At 41.4% G+C, this 25,695-nt stretch overlaps 1 protein-coding gene across 2 annotated transcripts in view; it reads right to left on the reverse strand.

The window, feature by feature from the left end:
* Positions 1-2,328: 2,328 nt before the first annotated feature.
* Positions 2,329-25,695, reverse strand: part of SERAC1 (serine active site containing 1) — a 41,924-nt gene continuing 18,557 nt past the window's right edge. For both annotated transcript variants that reach the window (XM_010840878.1, XM_010840877.1), the window contains 9 exons: positions 22,062-22,175; positions 20,065-20,227; positions 13,837-13,987; positions 12,611-12,752; positions 11,528-11,622; positions 9,907-10,004; positions 8,564-8,746; positions 7,076-7,219; positions 2,329-5,428 (listed from right to left, as the gene is read on the reverse strand). In XM_010840878.1, coding sequence (XP_010839180.1) covers positions 5,292-5,428; positions 7,076-7,219; positions 8,564-8,746; positions 9,907-10,004; positions 11,528-11,622; positions 12,611-12,752; positions 13,837-13,987; positions 20,065-20,227; positions 22,062-22,175 — 1,227 coding nt within the window. In that variant the 3' untranslated portion in view covers positions 2,329-5,291. The remainder of the gene's footprint in view (positions 5,429-7,075; positions 7,220-8,563; positions 8,747-9,906; positions 10,005-11,527; positions 11,623-12,610; positions 12,753-13,836; positions 13,988-20,064; positions 20,228-22,061; positions 22,176-25,695) is intronic.

Below are 25,695 nucleotides of genomic sequence, written 5' to 3' on the forward strand. Positions count from 1 at the left end.
ATTCTTTACCACGGAGCCACCTGGGAAGCCCATGTCAGTGTTAAGTATCAAGCTTAATTTACCTGAAATTAATCTAAGAGGATGGAACTAGAACTGATTAACAATATTCCCTGAGCTCCTCCAGGTTTGAGCATGTTGATCCATTACTTTGGTACCCATGTCAAAGGCAATTCAACTGAACACAATTCTTTCTTTCCAACATCACTCTTTTCTAACATGAGGGCGTTTATTCGTTTTGGGGTTTTTGTTTGCACCTTAAAATGCAGTGTTTTCATTCCTTTTTTTTTTTTTTGTATGCCAGGATTTGGTCAATAACCAAACTTGCCAAAAAACACATCTAGGTCCCTATTCTCTGAGTTTATGTTGACTGTGTCTGTCTATTACCTTGTAGTTGAATGGTGACTTAACTGTTATCTTCTAATTAATTTTCCTTCTGCATTCATTGTGGTTCTGCAACCGTTAAGCAAAACCTCTATTAGGAAGAGGATTTTCATCCGTGTCTCTCCCGTTCTTTAATGTGGTTTCTGCTGTATCCTGTAATTGTCTTGATTGGGTTTCCAATTTCTCAATCTCTTTTTCCCTTGTTCATCATTCTTTGTATTCTTCAAGGATTACATTTCCTTTTATAATGGGATCTTCAGCCATCAGTATATATAAAACTTGGTTTGCTTTCTTAAGTATCATGCCATTTCATCTTATGTATAATAAACTTCATCCAGACAAACTTGCCCTGCTAAATGGAGGGTGAACTCTCCCCCACCTTATCGGAAGCTGCTTCCTGTTCATCCCTGCTTGATGTTACTGCTCATCCCCTCTTCATTTATCTGAGTGTGGGAAGGGGCAAGGGTTATCCCCATAGTACCCCTGGGGAGAGCTTTGTACTATCTTTGTTTAAAGATCTGGCCTCTCCCACTTCTTTTGAGGATTTCTGGCCTCTCCCACTTCTTTTGAGGATTTGTTAATGGCTATCCTGGGATTCACTTCCCCTGGACTCTTATCCTCTGTCCCATGTTGTTGTCGTCGTCCAGTCGCTCAGTCGTGTCTGACTCTTGGCAGCCCCATGGACTGCAGCTCGGCAGGCTTCCCTATTTTTCACCATCTCCTGGAGCTTGCTCAGACTCATCTCCAGAGTCAGTGATGCCATACAACCATCTCATCCTCTGCCGTCCCCTTCTCCTGCCTTCAATCTTTCCCAGCATCAGGGTCTTTTCCAATGAGTGAGCTCTTAGCATCAGGTGGCCAAAGTATTGGAACTTACCAGTCCCATAAGGGCTTCAGAAAACAAAGCCTGGCTGATTCTGCCTCCCCTATCACCCACGTTTACATGTCCAATTATAGAGGTTTCCAACCTCAAGGTTTATTCCTTAACTTTGCTCAAGACCACCTTCCTCTTTTTTTCTACAAAATAGAGAACTGTTATCACAGTTCTCAAGACTGTATTAATCTTGAGGTCAACCTTCTTCCCTAATATCACTTATTTTTTCCTAGCTACCATTTTTCAAAGTTAATGACATTTTTTTTAGTTGCTGTGAATTATTTTCCACTTTTCCTTTTTCTTCCCCCTCCTTTTAATGAGCTACTGAGGGAGAGAAATTCTACGATCAGCTTGGAAGTCCTAGACTACCCACTACTGTGATGTTTTGTCAGTTCTTAATGTTTTAAACGTTCTATGAAAACCCTGCAATGCACACGCATAGGTTTTAAAATAAAACCCGGGCTTAACCTTTGCTCTCACTAGCTCTGAGACTCTGGGCCAGTTTTATGACTATTTTAATGCTGAGTTTTCCTATCTCTAAAATATGGCTAAATCTACCTTGTATTCTTATATAAGGGGCTTCCCAAGTGGCTTAGTGGTTAAGAAAATGCCTGCCAATAAAGGAGATGCAGGTTTAATCCTTGGGTCAGGAAGATCCCCAGAGAAGGGAATGGCTACCTACTCCAGTATTCTTGCTTGAGAAATCCCATGGACAGAGGAGCCTGACAGGCTACAGTCCATGAGGTCACAGAGTCAGACATAACTGAGCGCACATTCTTATATAAAGCAACACTTGGTGCACAAGTATTCAAAACATGTTCACTGAATTACAGTTCTATTTTATCAGTAGGATGAGGACCAATTAGGCCAAACGTGAAAATCAGAATCAGAGACTGGGCAATAGAAATGGAAAAGGATTCTGGGACCCTTGGTAGAGAGAGGACAGCATCTGATAGTAATCCTGTGTGGGGAGAAGTCCACTGAAAAAGGTCCTGCTTGAATGAAAAGTAATGAACTTCTGAAACAGAAACAGGAGAGATGGACTCGATGGAGAATAAACACTGAAATTCTTAGGAGCTTTCAAAGTGTTAATTTTTTAATTAAAAGTTAATTTATTGAACATGCTTAAATTTTTTTCGTGGACATAATTTTTATACCAAATGTCAATAAAAACCAAACCAAACATTAACATATTAAATATTACAAAGATGTGAAAACTCAGGAGGGTATGCCTAAAACTCAAATTTTAGGAATTAGAAGTAATTTGAGGGGCATCATAAACTATGAACCAAGCTCAAGAGACTCATTACTGTATTACCGTGTGCCTTTCTCAACAGGAAGTCTGCCAGCACCCAACACCACGGGTGTGCCCACTGAGCCGAGGGCCACGTCCTCCACTATATTCCGGCTGTCGGTGTAACCTCGGCTGAATGGCTGAGCCAGCGTCGAGAAAGGTATCCTGATGCTCCACGAGCAGTCTCTTTCTGTGGCAACATTTACACGCTGGAGCACAGGGGGCTTGGTGCCCTCGACTTTTAGGGTTGACAGTGAAACCGGAAAGAAGTGACAGGGGTATAGATGAGAAGAACTAGCTTTCCATAGTCATCTGAATTGTGTTTACAGCGTGCTTTCAGGAGTCTGCTCTCTAACACGCCTGTACTGTTTATTTCCTTCTGGGTGAGTCATTTAAAGCGACTTTTCACATGAGGGGAAAGGTAGTCGAAACTTCTCCTGAAATCCTCTCCCAGAGAGGACATTTAAACAAGGCTGACTGAGCTAGAACCATTTTATTGATGGTCTAAGTTTAAAACTGTTTCAAACGTGTTATGTTTTCATATGTTGTGTTCTTAAGAGTTTTTCAGGTGCTGATTATTTTAAAAATATTATTGACTTAAATCTCACAAGACTGAAGTAAATCTGTGAATATCATATCCACTTCATAAAAAGAATAAACAGACATGGTGGCTTGCCTGAGAAACTATAGTAATTCAGCAGTACACTGGATCTCTCTGCTAGACCTTATTTTTAAAGCACAGCTATAATAGCTATATCGAGATTTTATGAAGTGGAGTTTCATTCTACTACTCCACGTTAATGAACAGATGTTCCAACCGTGGTTTATCTGCCATGGTTCATGGAAAACAAACAAAACAAAAAAGAACCAAACATACCTACACCTCTACCCTGTGATCCCATTAGCTAGTTTACTGCTGACAGCTAACCAGCACACTCTCTGTAGCAGGATAATAAGGTAAGTCAAGTCACTTGTTAGATCATCGCATAATTAAACAATTAGATGTTGTTAGGGTTTATGGCTGACCCCTGTCTACCTTCAGATGCTGTACTTGTTTTAGCTTTTGACTATCCCATTCTACAAATGGCCATCATTTTCAAAATGGTAAACATAAGCTTAACATGACTTAGCAATTCCACTCCTAGTATATACCCAAGAGAATGTAAAACATCTCCACAAAAAAACTTGTACATGAATGTTCACAGCAGCATTATTCATAATAGCCCCAACATGGAAAGGACCTAAATGTCCATCAACTGATGAACGGGTAAGCAAATGTGGTACATCCATGCAGTAGAATGTTATATGCCATAAAATAACAACAAAGCACTACATATATGCATGTTATATCACGGATGAGACTTGAAAACGTTATGCTCCAGGAAAGAAGCTAGGGACTCCCACAGTAGTCCAGTGGCTAAGACACTGTGCTCCCATTGCAGGGGGCCCAGGTTTGATCCCTAGTCAGGGAACTAGATCCCACATCTCAACTGAAGATGCTACATACCACAACTAAAACAAACAAATAAACAAATGTTAAAAAAGAAACGAAGAAGCCACATAAGATTCCATTCCATTCCATTCCATTGTAAGATTCCATTTATATGAAATGTCCATAATAGACAAATCCATAGAGACCAAAAGATCAGTGTTTATCAGGGGTTGGGGCAGAGCAGCGGAAGAGTGATTGCTGGTGAGTATGGGGTTATTTGGGGGGATGATAAAATGTTCTGCAATTACATAGTGGTCATGGTCGCACAACTGTAACTACTCCAAAAATCCATGAGCTATACATTTAAAACTGAATTTTACGGTATGTGAATTATTTTTCAATAATTACTTTTCAATTATTTTTCAAAAAGTCATCAATATTATTTCCTATTTCTCACATGCTGGAGACAATAGCACTTCCAAATGAGCAAGAAGGAAAGGTATATTTTATTCTGCTAAAGTGAATCTGAGAATCTTGATACTAACTATTGCTAATACGTGTATTGGCTTAGAATAGTCTTATCTCACACTCTGATCAATAATGGATTTATTCTTCTTATCTGAGAAAAATTAAAAGTATAGGGAGCTACAGTCTGGAAGGAATTATTATAGGCTAGAACTCTTTGAAAAAGAAAAATACTTGTTCTCAGCAATATGAAAATGAAAACTTACCAGGAACTCACCCATGGATGACAAGAGGTAAAACAAAGCCACCACATTAGACAAAGGTTTACACTGACAAAGTTTTAAAATTTACAGCACATGGAAATCCAGACCCAAAACAGAGTCTTGAAGGTTCTAGTTCCTGCTCTCTCCACTTTAGGTTCCCTCCGAGAGGCATTTCTACGGTAAGCTGGTGATGGCTCTCCCTGCAGAAGTCACCCGTGCCGCTCCCAGCATTTGCCGGGGATGGCCACAGATGGCCAAAGTCACAGGTCACGTGCTCTGCAGCCACAGCAGCTTGCTCCCTACCACCAGGGACAACGCTGCACAAAGTAAAGTGACGCACAGGAAGTTGTTTTTTACTCAAAACAGTGCAGTCTAGCCTCCCTTCAGTCTAGTCTGGCCTCCCTTCAGTCTTGACCGCCCCTTTCACGTTCGTGTTTCACAGAACACTGGTCTGCTGCCTGCGACGCACTCCAAGCCGCCTGGATGCCACAAGGACTATGTCTGCATGATTGAGTAGAGCTTAAAAAAAGAACAGCACGCTTCTTGCACTGTGTTCACGTATGAAAAGGGAAAAGACGGCTGTCAGTTTTCCAGGTCTTTGGCTAAAGCGTCACGGATGAACTGTAAGGTACGCTGGTACAAAAAAGCATCCTTTTTCTTTGGCTTACAAATGTTCAGATGGTTAACATCCACAGGAATTAGATCTCCAAGGCCTAGATCTAAAGAAAACAGAAATGTCAATAAAGTCTAGGTAAAAATATAAGCTGCCCTCGTCAACAGGGAAAGAGACCACCAGATGGGTAGATGTAAATGTCAAGTTGGTTGTGACAGAGATCTCTAAAAGATAAAGGAACTTAAAGTTTGACTCTAGCTAAACGGTATGTGCCTACTCATGAGAGGACGGAGTCTTAGGCAGTGCCCTTATATGCCTATGCTTTTCTCATCAATTCTGCATATGTGTGCACTGCCTGCTTCCTGACCTAACAGTGAGCTGTGCCAGAGCACTGTCATCTTCAAAACCTTTATACACTGCAGGCTGTTCCTAAGTTACCCCACACTTCTATGAACCACTTCTTTTTCTAGAGTTAATGTGAGAAACTCGATAGTGAGCTCCCTTGCCCTGATGAAAAGAATGGGAACGTCTCACACAGAATCCTTTCTATGCCCAGACCCTCCATGCTCACTCTACCAGGGAAGGCGATGACATGGTGCTTGGGAGACCTGGGTGAGTTTTTCATGTTTCAACCTAGCCAAGTCCACCTCCTGGGCATGCCAGGAGGTACAAGTGAGGCCAGCCTGGTGAGCAAGTGCAGGTGGAGGTTATGAAGGAAGACAGGCCAGCTGGTGACACAGAAGAAGGGGTGGACAGAGTTATAGCAAGGCTATGTCACTGCCAGCAGCTGGCCCACCATACTGATTCTGCTTTAAGCTTCCAAAGTCATCATAAAAAACAAACAAAAAGCCACTGTTCTTTGAACTCTTTAGGTTCTTCAACTACCAAAAAGCAACCCCTCACCTCATGGCATATTACTTTAAGGTAAAGTCTCTTCAGGTTCCACTACAGGGTATCAAGCCTTTTTCATTTTACTTAGATAATAACTAACGCAGCAGGAGAGAAGGCCCATAGGCAGGCACTCCGGATACGCTCCACACCTGGCTGCCCGGAGCCCGCAGTGCCACCAGGACAGCACCTGATTCAGCCTCTGAGGCGATCAGAAAAGAGTTTGACGAGCAAACTCAAGAGTTAGCCGGATGAGGGGAAAGCATTTCAGGGAGTGGAGTGTCCATGCTGTTTACTATGCACAGAGGAACAGAGGAGGCTGCAAGGAGAATGGAGATTTGAGCCCTGCCCGCAAGGAGCCTTACATGGGCTACAGGAGTGGGTACTGGCCATGTCCCTCATCCCAGGAGCAGGAAGAGACTTTACACTAGTTTTTTTCCTTTCAAATCTTTGTTGCTTGAATATTCCCCATGTACCCTCCATTTATTTACTAAGCATCCACGCCTTTAGTAGATTTAAAGGCTCCTGAAGGTGGCTATCAGTCTGTTAAATGAAATACTCCTTTTGATCGGGCTGATAGAAAAGTTCTGGATTCTTACCTGAAGGCAGCAGCTTTCAGTGTGGGAGCTAACACAGCGTTAGCCAGTTAACCTATGCCGTCTAATCAGTTAAATCAAAGCGGGGGAGGAAATGCCAAGGTTAAATGTTTGCCGAGCAATTTTAATCTGTGGCTTAACAGAGTAACAGAATCTAAATCTTCATAAAGCTGTCTTCTAAAAACTGAGAAACTGAATCTAAAAGCTGACGTTTATGATGACCATCTACCAGGAATCTAAGGTCAAAGAAGTTTCAAAAGAGTGAATACCTGCCGAGTCCAGGGGCACCACGTGGAGCTTAATCATGCTACCGATGTAGGTCGGTAGTGTTTCTACAAAACTCAGCACCTGGAAGTTTTTGTCTTTTGCAAACTCCAGAAAGTCGTCCTGTAGTGTTTTAAGGGCAGGAGAATCTGTAGAATTATAGAGAATGAGAACATGACAAGTCCTGTGTATCTAGTTCATAATAAAATGCAGCAGCCTTGTGAATTTCGGGAGGAAATTAGATTCTGATTCAAGATAGTGGCTTAGTTTCTTCACTTCCTAAGGAGCCATGAAGATGAGAGTAAAGGGCTAAAACCACGCGAGAACTGAGGAGCCGGTAGCAACAGCAGCAGCAGTTTCTCACGTTACTGGCTGACAGGAAGCAGTGCCAGGGCAGTGTGGTATGTAGGACGGAGGGTCCTGCAGTGTGCTGGCGGACACACCTGCGTGCATCCTGAAACACCTCTCACCAGCAGAGCCTGTGTGTAGTCACAGAGCGCCTGTCCCCCACCCTCAGATAAGAAAAGGGCAACCAAGAGGCGCCAGGTCTCGGGAAAGCCTGCCACCGGAGAGAGACCTGGCGAGCAGACAGAAAACCTGAGCACAGGAGACAGTTAAAAACAAAACCTCTGGTATCTTTAGGATGATTTCAAAAGAAAATGGATCACAGAAGAAAGCTGCTGGAAAATAAAATTTGACTGCAAAAAATAAAATTCACCAGAAGGTTTCAAGGTAAAGTCCAATAACTCTCCATAAAGCAGAAAAAAGAACATCTGAGCAAAAGGACAATGGCATATTAAGGCTCAGGCCAGGGGTCCCAAAATTCTCATAGCAGGTGTTCCAGAGAGAGAGAAGATGCTCATTAACCCAAAATAAATATAATGCCTTATAGTTAATATGGTGAATATCTTTAAAGCTCATGTATATTTTAATAGTTGATTTTCCAAACCTGTGGGAAAAAACAGTTCATTGGTAATTTGGAATAACACTTAACGCAGAACATTATGTATCTCTTAAAATTGTAAATATTTAAGATAGTATTAAAATTGTTGTATTTCTTGAGAAAATAATGTGTGCTAAAAAAAATGTGCTAAGTTGCTTTAGTGGTATCTGACTCTTTGAGACCCTAATGATCACAGCCCTTCAGGCTCCTCTGTCCGTGGGATTCTCCAGGCAAGAACATTGGAGTGGGTTGTCATTTCCTTCTCTAGGGGATCTTTCCTATCCAGGGATCGAACCCGTGGTTCTTATGTCTCCTGCATTGGCCGGTGGGTTCTTTACTACTAGCACCACCTGAGAAAATAATGCTAAGAAGAAAAAGGGATGGTATCAAAGAAAAATTCACCCCAAACTAAAAGTTTTCCATGATAGTCTAAACACAGCTAATATAGAAAGAGTAAAGTGAGGTAATCTGGGTCAAGTTAGAAACTGTCTCCTCCTCCTATATACTGGTGTTAACACAATGCCAATTTTCTTCTGAAAGAAAGAATTACCTTTGCTGAGTTCTTTGACTTCCAAAGAGGGAAAGAGAAGATAGCGAATATTAACAGAGTATTCAGCCAGATGGGATCCATGATGAGGGACGCTATAAAAAATTATTCCTCTGGTATTGTTTATAATAGTATTCATTTCTGGCTTCTTCGAGGCTTCCAACAGCATCTTTTTGACAAGAAGACCTAGTCACAGAGAAGGGAAAAAAAATGTGTAAGCTAATTTCCTTCGCAAACAAGAATACAGAAAGAGATGCTTTCTTTAAAAAAGCTGAAACAATTGTTCTCTGTAGTCCAACAAGCAAGGCCTTAAAATATTAACACTTAGTCATGCTCCTAAGCCTCTAAAATCTGTAGCACAAGACTGCACACAGGTGAGATTCTACAAACTGTTTGTAAGGCAGCTCTTACTTCACAGGACGCCCTCTCCCAGAGAAGAAGGTCAGGCATTGCATGCTGAGTGCCCATCAAGGCGGTGAGTATGCATGGCCAACCCCCACCCTAACCCACAGTAGCCCACTAACCGCCACTCCATTAAGACAGTACTAAGATTAAAAAACACAGACTCTCATATCGTGGGAAAAACAAAGCTGTTGTGGGAGAATGCACCTAGGAATGCACCTTCTCCTCTGTCCCCCAACCTGTGCTTAGAGCTGACAGGGAAACCCAAGGTAACATGGAGGAGAACTCGGCCCAGACACAGAGCCAGCAATCCTGAGCATTTCACCAGATAATCTAAGCCAGGAGCTGTACAAAGGCCCTCTGTGAGGTAGATGGTGAAAATTTAGAACTGGACTGGGGGAGAGGATTGGGAGAAACAGGAGATGTGGCTAGCAAGCAAGTATAAGGACCGAAGAGCCAACCCCTGCGATCACACCGCCATCGTGGGCTCCAGCCAGGGGAAAGCAGGCCGGAAGGGGGCTGGGGCTGTTGGCACCGGAGCAACGACAGACTCTCAATGATGGTTGAGAAACAGGGAAGAAAGGGAGGGCCCTGGGACCAGCCATGCGTGCTGAGCGATATTTACAAGTCAGGCTTATACATGCCATGGACAGCTTCTGACATTTACTCATTATCACGCTTAATGCCTCATGAAAGCATTAAGTGGCAAACTCATTTGCTTCTTTTTAGTTTCTCATTTTTCTTTTTATATGATCTGTTACTAGTTGTCCCTTTCTAGAAAAACAAATAGCATGGAAGGAGAGTAGTCATTCTCAACCTCCAAGCTATCGCCAGAAACATTAATTCAGGGGAAAAGGGGCCACCATTACACAGCCGCAGAGACTTCGCTCAGCCTGCTGGCTGACGACTCACAGTGCTGGCTGGCAGCAGTGAAGTGCACTGACCTCCCATGCTGTGCGACACCCATACCACCGGCCTGTCCCCAACGCCAGCAGCTCTGAGCTTCCGCAGAAGTTCGTTGCTCCTGAACGCGATGGACTTCCTGAACAAAATGAGAACAGCAGGCATGACAGGACGCTGTCGCTCTCCCCCACCCCCAGACTTTGCAGTCCATTCTTTAAAGCAAGAGCCTTTGTTCACTGTACCAATTCTACAGGCTACGTTTCGGAGTCAGGACCACCTCCATTCTCTCGGGTTGATCCCTGCAGTTGCTTATTCCCCATTTCTAACTTAATCACGCTGGTGGAAGTGGACATCTTTACTAAACAAGCACTGTTCAGGCATCTAACATGTATCTGGCAATTTTCACGGGTCCAACTGCCCCCCCACCCCACTTAGACTGTGCGTCCCCCTCTCAGTATGTGGCCTCACTGGAGACCACGTGGTCCCTTGCGAGTTCACCTGTGGAGTCAGCTCTCACTGCAGTTTAGCTCTACTTGTATTTATGTCACAAACACTAAGCTTCTATCATTTTGGTTATATTCCTTAGAAACAGCACAAAGCTAATCAGAATCGAAGCATTCAAATACATATTTTTAAACTAGAAGGGAACTTTAAAGCTGTCTGGTCTAGTAGATTTAAACTGTGTATCTGGAGAATCCTTTCTTTAAATAAAGGTGTATGAGCACTCGTCCGAATTAAGTGGGGAGGGAGCCCTGTGGACTTGTCCACTGACCCCTAGGCACCATTCCTCCATCGTCTGGGTGGGGATCATTCAAAGATAACAGTTTGAGAACACTGATCAGACCAACCCCCTCCATTGGCAGATCAAACTTCCCAGACCAGTGAAATGACCTAAAGTGGCTGGTGAGTCAAAGGCAGAATTGGCTACAGTCTGGCTCCTGACACCCGGAAGTCGCGTGCTGTCTCCTGTACCTACAATTGGACGAACGACGTACAAGTGACCGAAGGAGCCCACACGGTGCAACCTCTCTCGGCTGCCTTCAGGTGGTGTGCTCGGGAACACAAAAGCCAAAAGCCTCGTGTTTACTTCCAGGAGTTACGGAGACTGTGCTCCGAATCTGTGGTCCTTACTCAGTTTGGTTCAGTCGCTCAGTCATGTCCGACTCTTTGCGACCCCATGGACTGCATCACGCCAGGCCTCCCTGTCCATCACCAACTCCCGGAGCTTACTCAAACTCATGTCCATTGAGTCGGTGATGCCATCCAACCATCTCATCCTCTGTTGTCCCCTTCTCCTCCCACCTTCAATCTTTCCCACCATCAGGGTCTTTTCCAAGGAGTCAGTTCTTCGCATCAAGTGGCCAAAGCATTGGAGTTTCAGCTTCAGCATCAGTCCTTCCAACGAATATTCAGGACTGATTTCCTTTAGGGTGGACTTGTTGGATCTCCTTGCTGTGGTCCTTATTATGAGAGGAGTTTTAAGTGAACCATGTTAGGAACCCAACAGTAATACTCTAAGCCTTTGGTAGTTTCATTACTTATAGCTAACTGTCTCTAGAAGGAAGAGGGAAAAGGTTAAGAAGAAAATCCTGGCTGTGACATCAAAGACAAAACTCCCCTCCTTCCGGGCCACCTGTGGCCCAGCCCCTTCCCCTCTGTTACCTTTCTGTAGGGCACCTGGCTCTCCAGTCGCTGAGGCTGGTGTCGTACTCCACAGATATTATTCGGAGAGCAGGACAGTCTCTTGCTAACCACGACTATGTAAAATAAAAAGTACAATAGGACAAATATTAATTTCCACTATCCCACTTACTTCTTAGCACCTGAAATGTGTACCTGAAGGCCCCTTGTTAATACTGACAGCCAGTCAAAGACTGCATTGGAGTCAGGTGTGAAGGTGACCAGAAAAATGATCGCAGCATTTTATCTTTGTATCACTGCTCGCAAAGGGATATCAGTATTTACAGCATAAGGTCTATGTAGGTGTTAAGAGTATGCTCAATTTTAATCTGCTATAGACAAAAGCAGGGCCTGGTTTTGGAGTCTAGATCAAATTGGCTTTTTGAAAGCATTTAATAGAAAGCTATGATCTCAGGACAGACAGAACAGAGTGACGGAGGTTAGAGATCCGATCTGAGAACTCAGAGATACTGATTAGAGTCACGGTTCTGTCTCCATGTTCCGGTGTCACCAGAGGGAGGGCGCCAACTATTCTTTCTGCTGATAAGCCTCGTGAAGGTGAATAAGCAGCAGTGGGACAAAGCCCCAGAAACTATACATATTTACAGCATCAATTTTCACCAAGCTTTAGATAAATTTCATTCAGTAAATTCATCCCAGCATTTAGGCTCTTTAGGAGAAATAATGTCAAAGAAATCCAAAGCAGAATTACTTCTTCAAAGTCTTTCTATTATAATTATTGAAATCACAGAACTAGTCAACTGTCATTAATATATTATTTACTGAATTATATTTTCAGTGTGAGTGAACTATTACTGGCCCTCACCCCTGTTTTTTTTCACTTAATACACTTTGTATCATAGCATGTACCCAACATTATACAACAGAGTGACAAGCCCAGCTGGTTCATGTAACATACTGTAGGTGTCTCTAAGGGAAAGAAAAACTGCACGGAAAAAAATCCCAGTAGAAGGAGAAAAACAAGTCACAGTGAGGACCCAAAGGCTGGTGGCACAGCCGTGTGTCAGGATACGGGTGGCCCGCCGGAGGCAGCCGCTTCCTTACCTTGGGCCAACATGTGGTATACTTGGTTTCATCTTCTGAGACCTTTTCAGTTAAATCCTGATCATTGTCCTGCTGGCGCCACGTTTTGAATGCTGCTCCCATAAGGCCATGAATAAAAAGGACATCTGCTTTAATGGGCTGACTAATAGGCGGGAGAGAGTTTTGAAAAGAAGCAGAAAAAAGTGCGTTATTACTTTGATAGCACAGCTGGCCAGGCAGACCAACCAAAATCAACTGTAATGCACTTAGAGATCAATGAAGTGACATGTCATAGATTACCCTCCAGAGAATTCCATGAGAATATTACACAAATCAATAAAAATATTTAAGACATTAAATAATATGCTAATGTAGTTTCAAACTCAGAGTGCACGAAAGAGATTCTTTTTACCAAGGTAAGTGATGTTTATCAGAAACAGAGCAAATGAGATTTTAAAGTAACTTTATTCTCTCTTTGTATATGACATTTTAAAAATTACAATAGCATAGTACTTGCAAGCTATTTATAATACACACACAGTTATGCCACACATATAAAATACATTACCATATCACATTATTTACAAATGAGAATTAACCAGGCCATCTATTTTTCAAGTTGAAAAGAAGTTCTTGCTATTTTCTGAGGTATTATTTTTAAAGTATCTGACAAAAACCCAAGATACGTGTAATTTTTTTGTTGTGGTCCTTTTTATATTTATTGTCTTAGCAATGATACAGCTAGAAATAGTGGCCAGAAATAACCTGAGGAAGAAGCATGAGTCAGATGTATCATTACAGCCCATTCTGCTAGGCACCGGCCTTTATACTCGCCTAAGCCTTCTCCAGTCCCTTGAGTCCTAGGCCCAGGCTCATTTGGTGCCTGCATATAATAATGTCCTAGTCCCTCTTCATCCAGATCAGCCTCTATGACCCTAATCAGTCAATAACTTACATCTCCATGAAAAAGTGTAATGTAACAAAGATGAAATAGGCATCACAAAGTTTAAGTGAGACAAGTTATAAAAGGTGAATGCAGTCTTCCTAAAGGTAAGCCCTTGGTAGAAAATAACCCTGGTAACTTAGCTGGTTCCCATTCTTTGGTGAGTGCAGACTGTTTGGGTAAATGAGGTATCTGACGTATTTGTACGGGATTTCACTGGTCTAAATCGTGCAGAAGGCAGTTAGAATGTTAAGCCCTCCAGTCCCCAGGCCCCCGGGGACGGAGCGGCGCTGGGCCTTCTCACCTGGTCCGGTACTGCGGGTGCAGCACATACACGCCATCGTGGTACTTGTCTGGCACGGTCTCTCGGTCTAGGTTAGCCAGCGTTCTGGCGGCATGGGAGGCCTCCATGATGTGCTGAGACTTGATTGCTTCCGCCAGTATGGAAACCCAGCCTGGTGAAGAAAACAGACTCCCTAAATACCAGCCCCCATTGCTCTCAGACTGTTGAGAGGCTTCAGGCTAAAAAGGGCGGGAGGAGGGCAAACCTCTGCCTCTGTCTGCGAGGAAAAGCCTGACCGCCCCAATTCCATTCTTCCCTAAGGCCCTCTGGGTCCCACAACACAACGCCACGATGTCCCCAGCCATTTTTTTTTTTGTTTAGAAAATGTAACAAAAGTTGTAATTACTAGGGATGAGGTCATAAATTGTAAGAAAAGGTCCTATTTTGCTTTAGCAATGATTATTAAACTCAGTGAGTTAATACTAGTTATTTCATTCTGATTGGCAGTCAGATTAGCAGGCCTTAATATCCATGAGGAAGCTGTTTCTTAATTATGAACTTAAGACCTGAGGTTCAGAGAGAAAAAAAATATTTTTTAATTGAAGCATAGTGGATTTACAGTGTTGTGTTCATTTCTGTGTACAGCAAAGTAACCCAGTTATACCTATGTCTATATATTCTTTTTCATATTCTCTTCCTTTATTGTTTATCTCAGGAGACTGAGTATAGTTCCCTATGCAATACGGTGGAACCTTGTTTACCCATTCTCTATATAACACTGGAAAAACTTTCTTAAAGGGAGACAAAGAAATACTGCCTGCAGTACCATTGCATTTCTTTTTGATGTTTTTGTGGTTTAAAAGTTACATAAGTATGTACATAAGTATGTATGAAAGTCTACGCATGCGTGTACACATCACACGCAAAGACCTAGAAAGAGGCACCAAACTAACAAATAGCCACTACGTCTTAGGAGGGGAGGCAGTTGGGATTGGGGTGGGCTCTGTAAAGGTGGGTTTAATTTTTTGCTGTATCTGTGTTCTCCGAAGTATTTACAGTGAGAGTCTGCCCATGAATTATTTAATTTAAAATAAAATAGGACATGGGCTTGGAGGTCAGAGAGACTTGGGCATCCAATTTCTGTGCCCTGCTGACTTGCTATGGAGCCTCAGTCAAGTTACTTTGCTCCTTTGACCCAAAGGAAGGTTCTAATAATTAATCTAGATAAAAACTGCCATTACCAAGCCCAGCAGGTGCTCAATAGACAGCAGCTTGTCCTCATGTCCTCCTCCCATTTTCTGTGGCAAAGTGTAGAGAATCACTGTGATGATAGGAGGCCATTATTTAATAATCCAGAAGAAATTTCAGACCTAACAATTTTTTAAACAATATTCTAATTTTAAAGAAAACCCCTCTTCAAAATCTGTTGTAGAATGCTTTATAATAAGTAATGTTTTAAAATTCTACCTAGAGAGATATACAAGTTTGTTACTGGTATGTACAAAAATATGGCTTCGTTTTTAATGGAGTCACAAGAAAAGTAACAGTAGAGCGCATGGCACAAGCCATTTCTACAGCATTCTTCAGTCGACAGAGTATTTTAACAATGCCTGCAATGCTTCACCTTTATAAACCATGAACTGCTCCTTGGGAAACTTGTGTCTTTCTTATATATTTACTGTTTTTAAATTACATAATCTCTGAATATATTTTAATTGTAAAAATGAACAAAAACAGCATTTAAAAATGAACTTTAGCATCCCCATCATTTCCCCATTCTCATTTATATCCTCAGAAGTAACCAAAGGTAAAAGTCTGGTAGATACCCTTCCAAACCTTTTTAAAAATTCAACTACATACCAATAATTTATACATATATCCTAGCTCCACATACTTTTATTTTTGCTAAATGGAATTATCCTGTTCCTACTGCCCAGTGACTTGATTTTATACTTTAGCCATGTACACAGATCAAATACCAATAATGAAACTGAATCAGTAACAATAGTAATAATAATAAACTCCCAACAAACAAAAGTCCAGGACAAGATGGCTTCACAGGCGAATCCTACCAAACATTTAGAGAAGAGTTAACACCTATCCTTCTCAATCTACTCCACAAAACTGCAGAGAAGGGAATGCTTCTGGACTCATGCTACGAGATCAGCATCACCCTAACGCCAAAACCAGACAAAAATATAACAAAAAAATAAAATAACAGACCAGTATCACTGATGAACATAGAAGCAAAATTCTCAACGGAACATTAGTAAGCTGAATTCAATCTACAAGAATCATACACCATGACTGAGTGTGATTTACCCCAGAGGTGCAAAGACGCTTCTACACCTGTAAATCCATCAGGGTGACACACCACATTAACAAGTTAAAAATTGTGAATTACTATGCTGTATACCTGAAACTTATCTAATACTGCACCTCAACTATACCTCAACTATACTAAATAAAAGTACATTAAAAAACAGAAAGGGAAAGCACAAACAAATGTTTGGAAAGATATGGACAGAGCCTCAGTGACCTGTGGAACAGAATCAAGAGGTCTAATATACAGAATTGAGGTTTCAGGAGGAAAGAGAGAAAAGGGGACAGAAAAAAATCTAACAATACACTATCTGTAAAGTTTCCAAATTTGAACAAAAACATCAACTCACAGATACAGTCAGCTCAGTGAACACCAAGTAAGATCAACAAAACAGACTAGATACTTCACAGTCAAACTGCTGAAAATCTTAAAAGAAGGCAGAGGAAAAAAAGACACATATCATATAAGAAAACAAATGGACCTAAGAGACTTCTCATCAGACAATACACACACAAACCAGCATGGTGACAGGAGCCTGCTCTTGGTGTCTTGGAAACATGCCCCCAAATTGCTGCTTTGTTATCAATAAAAGATTGATGTTCAAAAGAAAAAGGAGAATAGAATGATATTTTTTAAGTGCTGACAGAAAAAAAAAAACAAAACCACATTATCAATAAAGTATTTTTTATCCATGGAAAATAACCTATCCCTGGATAATAAAAGTCAAGATATTTTCAGAAAATGAAAGGTGAGAGAATTTATTGCCAGCAGACTCAGGTCTTTAGGTTGAAGGGAAATGATATCAGATGCAAATTTAGATAGAAAAGCAGGTAGAGTTCTGGATATAATATGTAAATAAAATTTGTTTTCTTATATTCTTTAAATATCACTTGACTATTAAAAGAAAACTAACCACAATATATTGTGATGTCTATGGCCTGTAACATATTATAGTTTGACAGTACCACAAATGATGGCAGAGGGCATAAAGTGAATTACACTGTTGGAGACACTCACATTATATATGAAATGGTATACTATGAATTCAGAATAGACTTATAAGTTAAAGATACAGTCAATCAAAAAGTACACATTAAATACTGTAAAAAAGCTAAAAGAGGAGAAAGAATAGAATATAAAACAATACTCAAGTAACCCCAAAATTGTCAATAAAGGAGAAAAAAAGAAACAAAAACCAGAAAGGGGGAAAAATGCAAGACAACAGACATAACCAAACAATATCAATGATTATATTAGAGGCAAACAGACAAAACACTCCAATTAAAGGGGATTATCAAGCTGAACTTTCTAAAGAAGATGTAAGTGTGTGATGTCTGTGAAAGATGTACTTATTTTTAGGCACAGCAAAATGAAAGCAAAAGAGAAAAACACAAAAGACATGCAATGCAAACAGCAAGCATTAAAAAAGGCCAGCTGGCTATTTTAATACCTGATAAAGTAGACTCCAAGAAAAGGAGTATTACCAGTGATAGAGAAATTACTTAATAAAAAAGGAACAAGTCACCAGGAAGAAAAATCTGAGAGAACTAAAGGGAGAAACAGACAAATTTATAATCACAGTTGAAGAATTTAACTTGTCTTGGTAATTGATAAAAACTAAACAAAAGATCTGGAGAAGATTTGAATAATATAATCAACCAGCTTGGTTTCACTGTTACCATCCCTGTAAAACACTTGACCCAACGACAGGATATTCATTCATTTCAAGTGCAAATAGTTCACCAAGAGAGACCATAAAACAGGTCATCACATGAGTGTCAAATTACCAAAGACTAAACTCTTATAGGGTATGTTCTTTGAACGCCTGGAATATTAAACTGGAAATAAGAGACATATGATATCTAGAGAGCCATTAATATTTGTAAATTACTCCAACACACTTTTAAGTAACCCATGAAACGAAGAAATCATAAGGAGAACTGGAAAATATTTCAAACCAAATACTGATGAAAATACATACAAAATTTGAGGGATGCAGCTAAAGCAGGTTGGAGGACATTTACAGCTCTAAATACCTATATTAGAAAATAACTAATGATTAAATTAAATTTATTTTAATTAGTTATTTAAAATAACTAATAATTTAATGATTTTAAAACATGTCTTCAAATTCTTTTGACACTGTTCTCATCAAGAGGGGATGGATCTAAACCCCTTCTAAATCCTCTCCCCTCAAATATGAATTAGCCTTAGTGACTAGCTTTTAATCAACTAATACAATTATGTAAAGTTTAAAAATAAAATAAAATTTAAAAAATAAATAAATAAAACAGCATTTGGAGCAAAAAAAAAAAAAAAAATAGATTCGGCAAAAATTACTTCCAGTGCTTGATTTTTTTGTAAAAGGCAAAAGAGCATATTATACCTGGCTCTTTCTCGGAAAATTTGCCCTTGGAATCCAGCCACCATGCTTTAAGGAAGCCCAAGGTGGCTGTTGAAGGAAGCGAATGCTCCTGGCCCTGGCTGAGCTCCCGGCCGAAAGCCGGTACCAATTTACAAGTTGTATGAGTGAGCAATCTTTAAAGGGTAATCTCCATCCCATGGTTGAGCTGCCCTGCTGATGTAGCATAGAGTCCGTAAAGGCCCTCCCTACTGAATCTTGCTCGAATTTCAGATTCATGCACAAAAGATATGACTGACGTTCTAACCAGTGAGTTTGGGGTGGTTTGATACACAGCAATAGATAACTGAAACAAGAAAAAAGGTTCAAATCACTGATCTAAGTTCCCACCTTAAAAAAAGAAAAACAGGAACAAATAAAACCAATACTGTAAGTGGTCCTTTACAGGAAAGTCTGCTGATCCCTGTATCAGACTTCAGTAAGTTAAAATCTTCTGCTTATCAAGACACTCTTAAATATAAATTCAAAAAAAAAATGGAGAGAGATACAAGAGAAAATAGAATATAAATTCATCATTTCTACTAAATATTGTTGAACACATGCATGCATATGTGCACATATGCATGGATATTTACATATGTGTATGTATACATTTGTATACATTATGTATACATTTCAAATAAATGTATACATTTATTTGTATATATCACCCTGCTTTTTCCACTGAAAGAGCCAAGAAGCAAAGACATCCCAGGAGCAATAAGCACATCTAACGCTATAGCACCCAACCTTGGTCTCTTAACAATTAGCCTCCACTAAAAGGAAACAGGAGTCTCTGAAGAAATAAGCCTGGAACATGTCATTACACCAGCACGTAAGGAATGCCTCCCAAAATGAGGTGGGTACATCAGAGGACACAGGAGCTAGCTGGCTGGGCTCCACTGACCAAAGCTGGGACAATCTGGCATCAAAGTACAGTGAGAAGTTGTAAACCATGAAAAATTAGGAATCCATGTGCCCATACTGATAGGGAGGGAGGGAGGGAGAAGGAAAGGAGGGAGAAGGAAGAAAGGCAGGAGGCAGAGAAGGAAGGGCTCTTGCTTGCAGCAGAATGCCAAATGCTGAACTGTCAACGAGGCAGGGATGCTGCAGCTGGAAAACCACCATGGTGCAGGCATCATGATGCATCATGACAGAGACCAGAGCAGGTGGGAAATTTCATCCACAGCATCTCCCCACAGGTGCTTTATTAGTTACAAGGCGGGGATATCACCTCTCTTTAGTCTTACTATGCCTCTTGGTTACCCAGATCATATCAAAGATGGTCGTCATGGCCGAAACTGCTCTCCTATGACTGTCTACACACTGATTAGCGTAGGTGAGGATTATCCACATGTCTCAAGCAATTCTTTGCCCCTACTAAAACGACATGCTCTAAGGACCCAAAACTAACCCTAAGCAAAGCCTTATGTCTGTTGAGAAATTAGAGTACCACGATGGAGGGGTAGAGGTGGGAGAAGAACAGAGGGCTGGATTCCAAATACTCAGTATGTAAAGTTGTTACCTGAGCGAACTATAGTAGAATGAAGATGTTCATTCAAAGCCATATTTCCAAGGATGCGCATTATATTTCTCTGCACTTTAGGACAGTCCTTGTGAAGTTGGTACAGCCTCTGCAGTAGCTGCAAGCCTCCATTTGCTTCAATTTTATCACAATGTGTGGGTATCTAGCACAATAAATTAATGAAAGCTCACTTTACGTTGTACAAGTTCACTAACCAGGTGACAAGAGCATGCTGGCGGGCAGCCAGGTGGCTCCTGCTCAAGGAAGAGACCCAGGGAGACCCCCAAACTCTCAGCTCAGCTCAAATATATCAGCCAACCCCCGTCTGCGTGGAAGTGCTTTAAAAATCACTGGAAAATGAAGGCCACTAGGACTTGTGACATTTTTATTCTTAAAAGTCATTCTGCTTAGCTCTTGGTTGGACGGAACCAGGATATCATTATTTCAGAATTGTTTCAGTATATATGGATATTTTGATTGGTTTCAAATTACATTAAAGGGTCTTCTCCCCTTGAGAAACCTGCCACCTGATGTCAGGAAATAACCCCTTGTGTAAATGGCAGATGTTGCTTCTGTCTATATGAACTCCCAGATACAGATAAGCAACATCTGTGATCCCACACAAGCCCACAGCTTGAGGGGGCGGTGCTCGGAGAGGCATGCTCACCTCAAACTTAAGAGTTGGACATTTTTTTAAAAGAGAAAGATCAGGTAAAAATTAGAAAGAAAAGGGGATGTGCACTTTTAATGGAGAAAAGAGATCAAAGAAAGCCAAAGGAAATCTATGGATTAAGGTAAGACGACAGAACTGACCCAGGACAGTCTGCCACGATCCCCAGGGTGGTCTTGCTCTTTTTGCCAGCACTTAGTTTTATCACTTATGTGACACCATGTCCTGTAGATGCAATGACTTTCCTTTCTAAATTCTTATTAAATTTCACCACATTTTAAATGCATTTAAAAGTATGCCTTTGGGACATGTATCAGCTGAGATATGTCATACATTGAGAAGTTTCTGGAAAGGAAACTGTTACATTCTGTGCACTGGACCTACTACTACAGATGCACCTGTTATTTCAGACAACAGTCATAAGTCACAAAACAGTCAAGCTGCTTCTCCCACGTTCCCTTTTCAGTGTGTTACCACACTCAAGACCCTGGTGCTCATTCCTGATTCCACCAGTGGGAGCTGAGATGAGCACTGCGCTTCTGTGCCGTGTCTAACGGTTCTCAGTTAAACGGGAGCATTTAGAGCCGATTCTCATGATGTGGGATGACCCGCCTGCATCAGCCTCACCAGGGGTGCCTGTTACCAATGCGAACTCCTGGACCCCACCACACATCGACTCCATTCAAATGGCCAGAGGTGAGTAGGAATGTGCATTTTAAGCATGCTTCCTGGATAATTTTTATGCACTAATGCTTGAGCACCACAGTTTGTTGCTTTTTTCTTTATAAAATCAAACTATGATCATGATAGAAACGTTGTCATAATGCAAAAAAAAGTTTTTAAAATCATTGACATATACATGCTATGGTTAAAATTCAAGGCTATGGTCAAGTAGATACTTTTGCCAAGTATTTACTTTTTTCCTGTCTTACATCTTTGGCACATATTTTAACTGGAAATTAACTCCAGTTAAATAATAATACTTGTAAATTTTAATATTATTGATAATATTACTTGTAAAAACTATCTGAGAAAGGTAATGGAAGACAGCATAATTGAAAGGTAAATGCTATATTTAGACAACAGGTTGCTTTATGTACACTTGAGATTAAATCCATTTTTAGAAATACTTAGCAAAGATGAAATTCATGTGTTGGTGCTAAATCATGATTATCAATGCTAATAACTGAGAAAAAAGCAGGAAAACAAGCAAAAAAATTTTTTTTCTTTTATAAAAAATTAGAATTACTTCCCTTGAATGAATCAACATGTATAATGTTTTCAATGTGATCATAAAATGTGACCATATTTTGAAAATGTAACTTACCTCAGAATGCTTTACTAAAGCTTCCAAACAGAACATTTCCACTGTAGCTGAAGGAACTTCTCCAAAACTTTCCGCATAAGGAAGTCCATTTCCTCCGAAACACCATAAACCACCCTGACAATGAGATGATCAAAATTCTTAGTGAAAAAAAGGGCCTAATATTTTTTGTTTCACACACACAAAAAAACAAAAAACAACCTCTGTACTATATATAGTAATTAGAAAGAACTAATATGTAGGACTCAAAATATTTCAGAGACTTACAGGGAACTTTCATTATGCAAACTGTTGCTAGACTAGAAAACATGTGGGATTATTCTTAGAAGACAGCGGTCTTTGAGCTTCTCAGTTCTTTCCTCTGTGTCCTCTTATCTGAAAGTACAGAGACTAACACACAAATCTTCACCCGGTAAGAAAAGCCAGGGCTGAACAAATGGTGTTCTGGTGTCAGATTATGCCAGTAGAGTCTAGCTAAAATCTATCAATAAGAATGATAGAAAAGGCATTACTCAAAAAAGTTAAAATACAGACAATAACAACTGATCAAAGAGCTTTTAATTAAAAAAAGGGGGTGGGGCACGAATTCCCCGGCAGTCCAGTGGTTAGGGCTCGGTGCTTTCACTGCCAGGGTCGGGGTTTAATCCCTGGTTGGGGAGCTAAGATCCTGAAAGCCATGCAGCACAGCCAAAAGAGAGAGAGAGAAAGCTTTTAAGTCTTCTTAAGTTGAAATTCAAATTCACATGGAAGAATAAACAGAAGAGTTAGGAAAATTACGAAGGAGAGGAGTAGTGGGGACTAGTCCTTAGTAGATACTAAAACACAAAAATAAACTGGGAAAGGAAAATTTCAGTTCTTACAGCAGATTGCTAACATGCGATGATCGCCCACAAATCAGTGAGAAATACCAACAAGGCTATGGAAAAATGAGCAACAGTCAGAAGCAGAAAGTTCTTAGGAAAAGAAATATAATGCCTCTAAAATATATGAAACAGTGCCCAACATTGCTGGATTGTCCTTAAACCAAGACCACAAGAGCTTCACAATGGAAAAACCACTGCACCACATCCACTGTTCTTTGACCCCAGGCGGTTTGTCATATTGGATCAAAAAGAAGTCACAGTCTGCACTGTCCAAATGTTTGCATCCTGTTTGCACCCTTGGGCTCTGAGGTCCTCCAACAGAGGCTGAACCTGGAGACAAGGTGACTGGGAGTGTCCAATGGTAAGAAAAACCAAACAAGACAAACCTGGATCCTGACATCAGAGGAGGAGCAATCTTGATGGTAACATGTGGGATGGTAGAAGACCAAGGACCATTCCTGCCTGGCCTCCCTCCAGAAGTACAGTCAGCAAATTTCCCAGGCTTTAGCAGTGGGAGTAGGTGACCATTAAAGCTGAGAAGCGCTTTCCTGCTCACCGACCCAGTTCTCCCAGTGAACTGAGAAAGTAAAAGCAGGGAAGCCAAATCATCACCAGGGTGGGTGGGGTGCAGGGGGGTGGGGGGTTTTGATACTGCCTCTAACTGCGGGTCCCTTCCTTTTAATACATGTGAGAGCTAATCTCTAGTGTTTCTTCATAAAAAATTACAACCTTAGAGCTCTGCAACTTGTTCAGACTCACTGGGCATAAACGACGTTCATTCTAAAGCACGAGTTTGTAACCCAGGTTATCCTTAAGGGTCTGGGGTATAGAGAATTCGGGGAAGAGAGGATGTAAGCTTGGATGGGAAAAAATTGTCTCTAACTTTCCTAACCCTTAAGTGAAACTTTTCATTGTGTTCAATTACCAACAAAGATAAAAAGCCACAGTGACAGCAGCAGTCTGTGCGCCTCTGCCAACAATAGAAAAGAAAGAAAAGGGACGTCGCTCAGTTGTGTCCAACCCTTTGCGACCCCATGGACTGTAGCCTACCAGGCTCCTCCATCTGTGGAATTCTCCAGGCAAGAGTACTGGAGTGGGTTGCCATTCCCTTCTCCAGGGGATCTTCCTGACCCAGCGATCAAACCTGGGTCTCCCGCATTGCAGGCAGATGCTTTACCGTCTGAGCCACGAGCGAAGCCCTGCAAATAACAGAAGGTGCATCTTTTCCCCACCACACGTCACTTGCTGCAGCTGCCTGAAAACAGCATCATGCTCATGGTTCCTTTGAATGCCAACTGCATATTCTCACACTGGTGACCCCAAACTGACCCTGCATCTAACTCTCAAAAGGCACAGGGTGGAAAACTGTAAACGTGCGTAAAAACAGACGTAGAAAAAATGTATCTATAGGGCTTCCCTGGTGGTACAGTGGATAAGAATTCACCGGCCAATGCAGGGTACATGGGTTCGATCCCTGGCCCAGGAAGATTCCACATGCCTCAAAGCAACTGGGCCCACGCGCCACAACTACTGAGCTTGCGTGCAGCAACCACTGAAGCCCGTGCTCTAAGATCCAAGAGCCTGTGCTCTGTATCAAGAGAAGCCACTGCAACGAGAAGACCGAGCACTGCAACTAGAGAGGAGCCCCTGCTCACCACAACTAGAGAAAGCCTGTGCAGCGATGAAGACCCAGTGCAACAAAAAAAAAAAAAAGAAAAAAATATATATATATACACACATATATATGGAGAGTAAATGGGGAATGATAAAACAAATGGGATAAACTAGGAATAACTGACAAGTCTACTGAAATATATTATTGTTGCAATTCTTTAAGTTTGTAATTAAAGTACATACTTTACAAATTTGTAAATTGGATAATAGTATTTCAATATAGTCGGTCTCCCGTGTAATCCTATGTATTTTAAGCACCTAGAAATGAGTTCATAGGCTTTATCAAGTCACCAGAGGGATCCATGGTGTGCAGAGGTTAAGAAGCCAGGCTCTGAACCCAATCCTAACTGTAGGCTGTCCGCTAAGCCCAGAGGGACCTCTGCACGTGAGCAGTGTTGTAGAGAAGCTGCAGCCCCCACCGCCCCAATGAAGGGAGCTTGGGGACTGTCACGGGACAGGTCTGTCATAACTGGTCAGATCACTAAAAACCAGACGGAAGTGCCTCCCACTCCTTCCCCCAACTTACAAAAAAACCAGAGCCTGACTAAACTGGGAGTAAGAGTAACTGAAGTGGAGTTGCTCACTGGTCTGATGAGATGGGATCTCAGAACTAAAGTTACTGATTTCAATACGAAACTAACTAAAGATGGGCTACTCCTCTAAACTGCTGGCTGAGGCCACGATGTCCAGGTAGCAAGGAAGTGGTACAACGTGTTACACCATGCACTCTCTTCACTTAGCGAAAGGTGAGGACACCCTGTAGAAGGTGACAGAACACTAGAGAAGGCAGAGGGATGTCAACTGAATAGTCATGAGCAGAAGAAAATCTTTGGTGCTGAAAAATGAGGAACTCCAGGCCAGGTAGCAGGAGCTCTGCAGGGGCGTGAGGACAGAAGTTGAGAGAGAAGTCATGGGAGACAGAAGCTGTGGGATGCCCTGTGGGAGGCAGGAAGAATCGAGAAGAGCCAGGGACCTCTCACCATCAGAAAACACAGGTGCTCTCACAGCTACCTTGGGGATAGAATTAAAAAGGACAACGAGGAACAGGCTCTGGTGGCCAGGCAGTGACGCTCTGAGCATCGAAAGGAAAACGATGATTA

Source organism: Bison bison, unplaced genomic scaffold (genome assembly GCF_000754665.1).
Source record: "Bison bison bison isolate TAMUID 2011002044 unplaced genomic scaffold, Bison_UMD1.0 scf7180017864148, whole genome shotgun sequence".
NCBI lineage: Eukaryota > Metazoa > Chordata > Mammalia > Artiodactyla > Bovidae > Bison > Bison bison.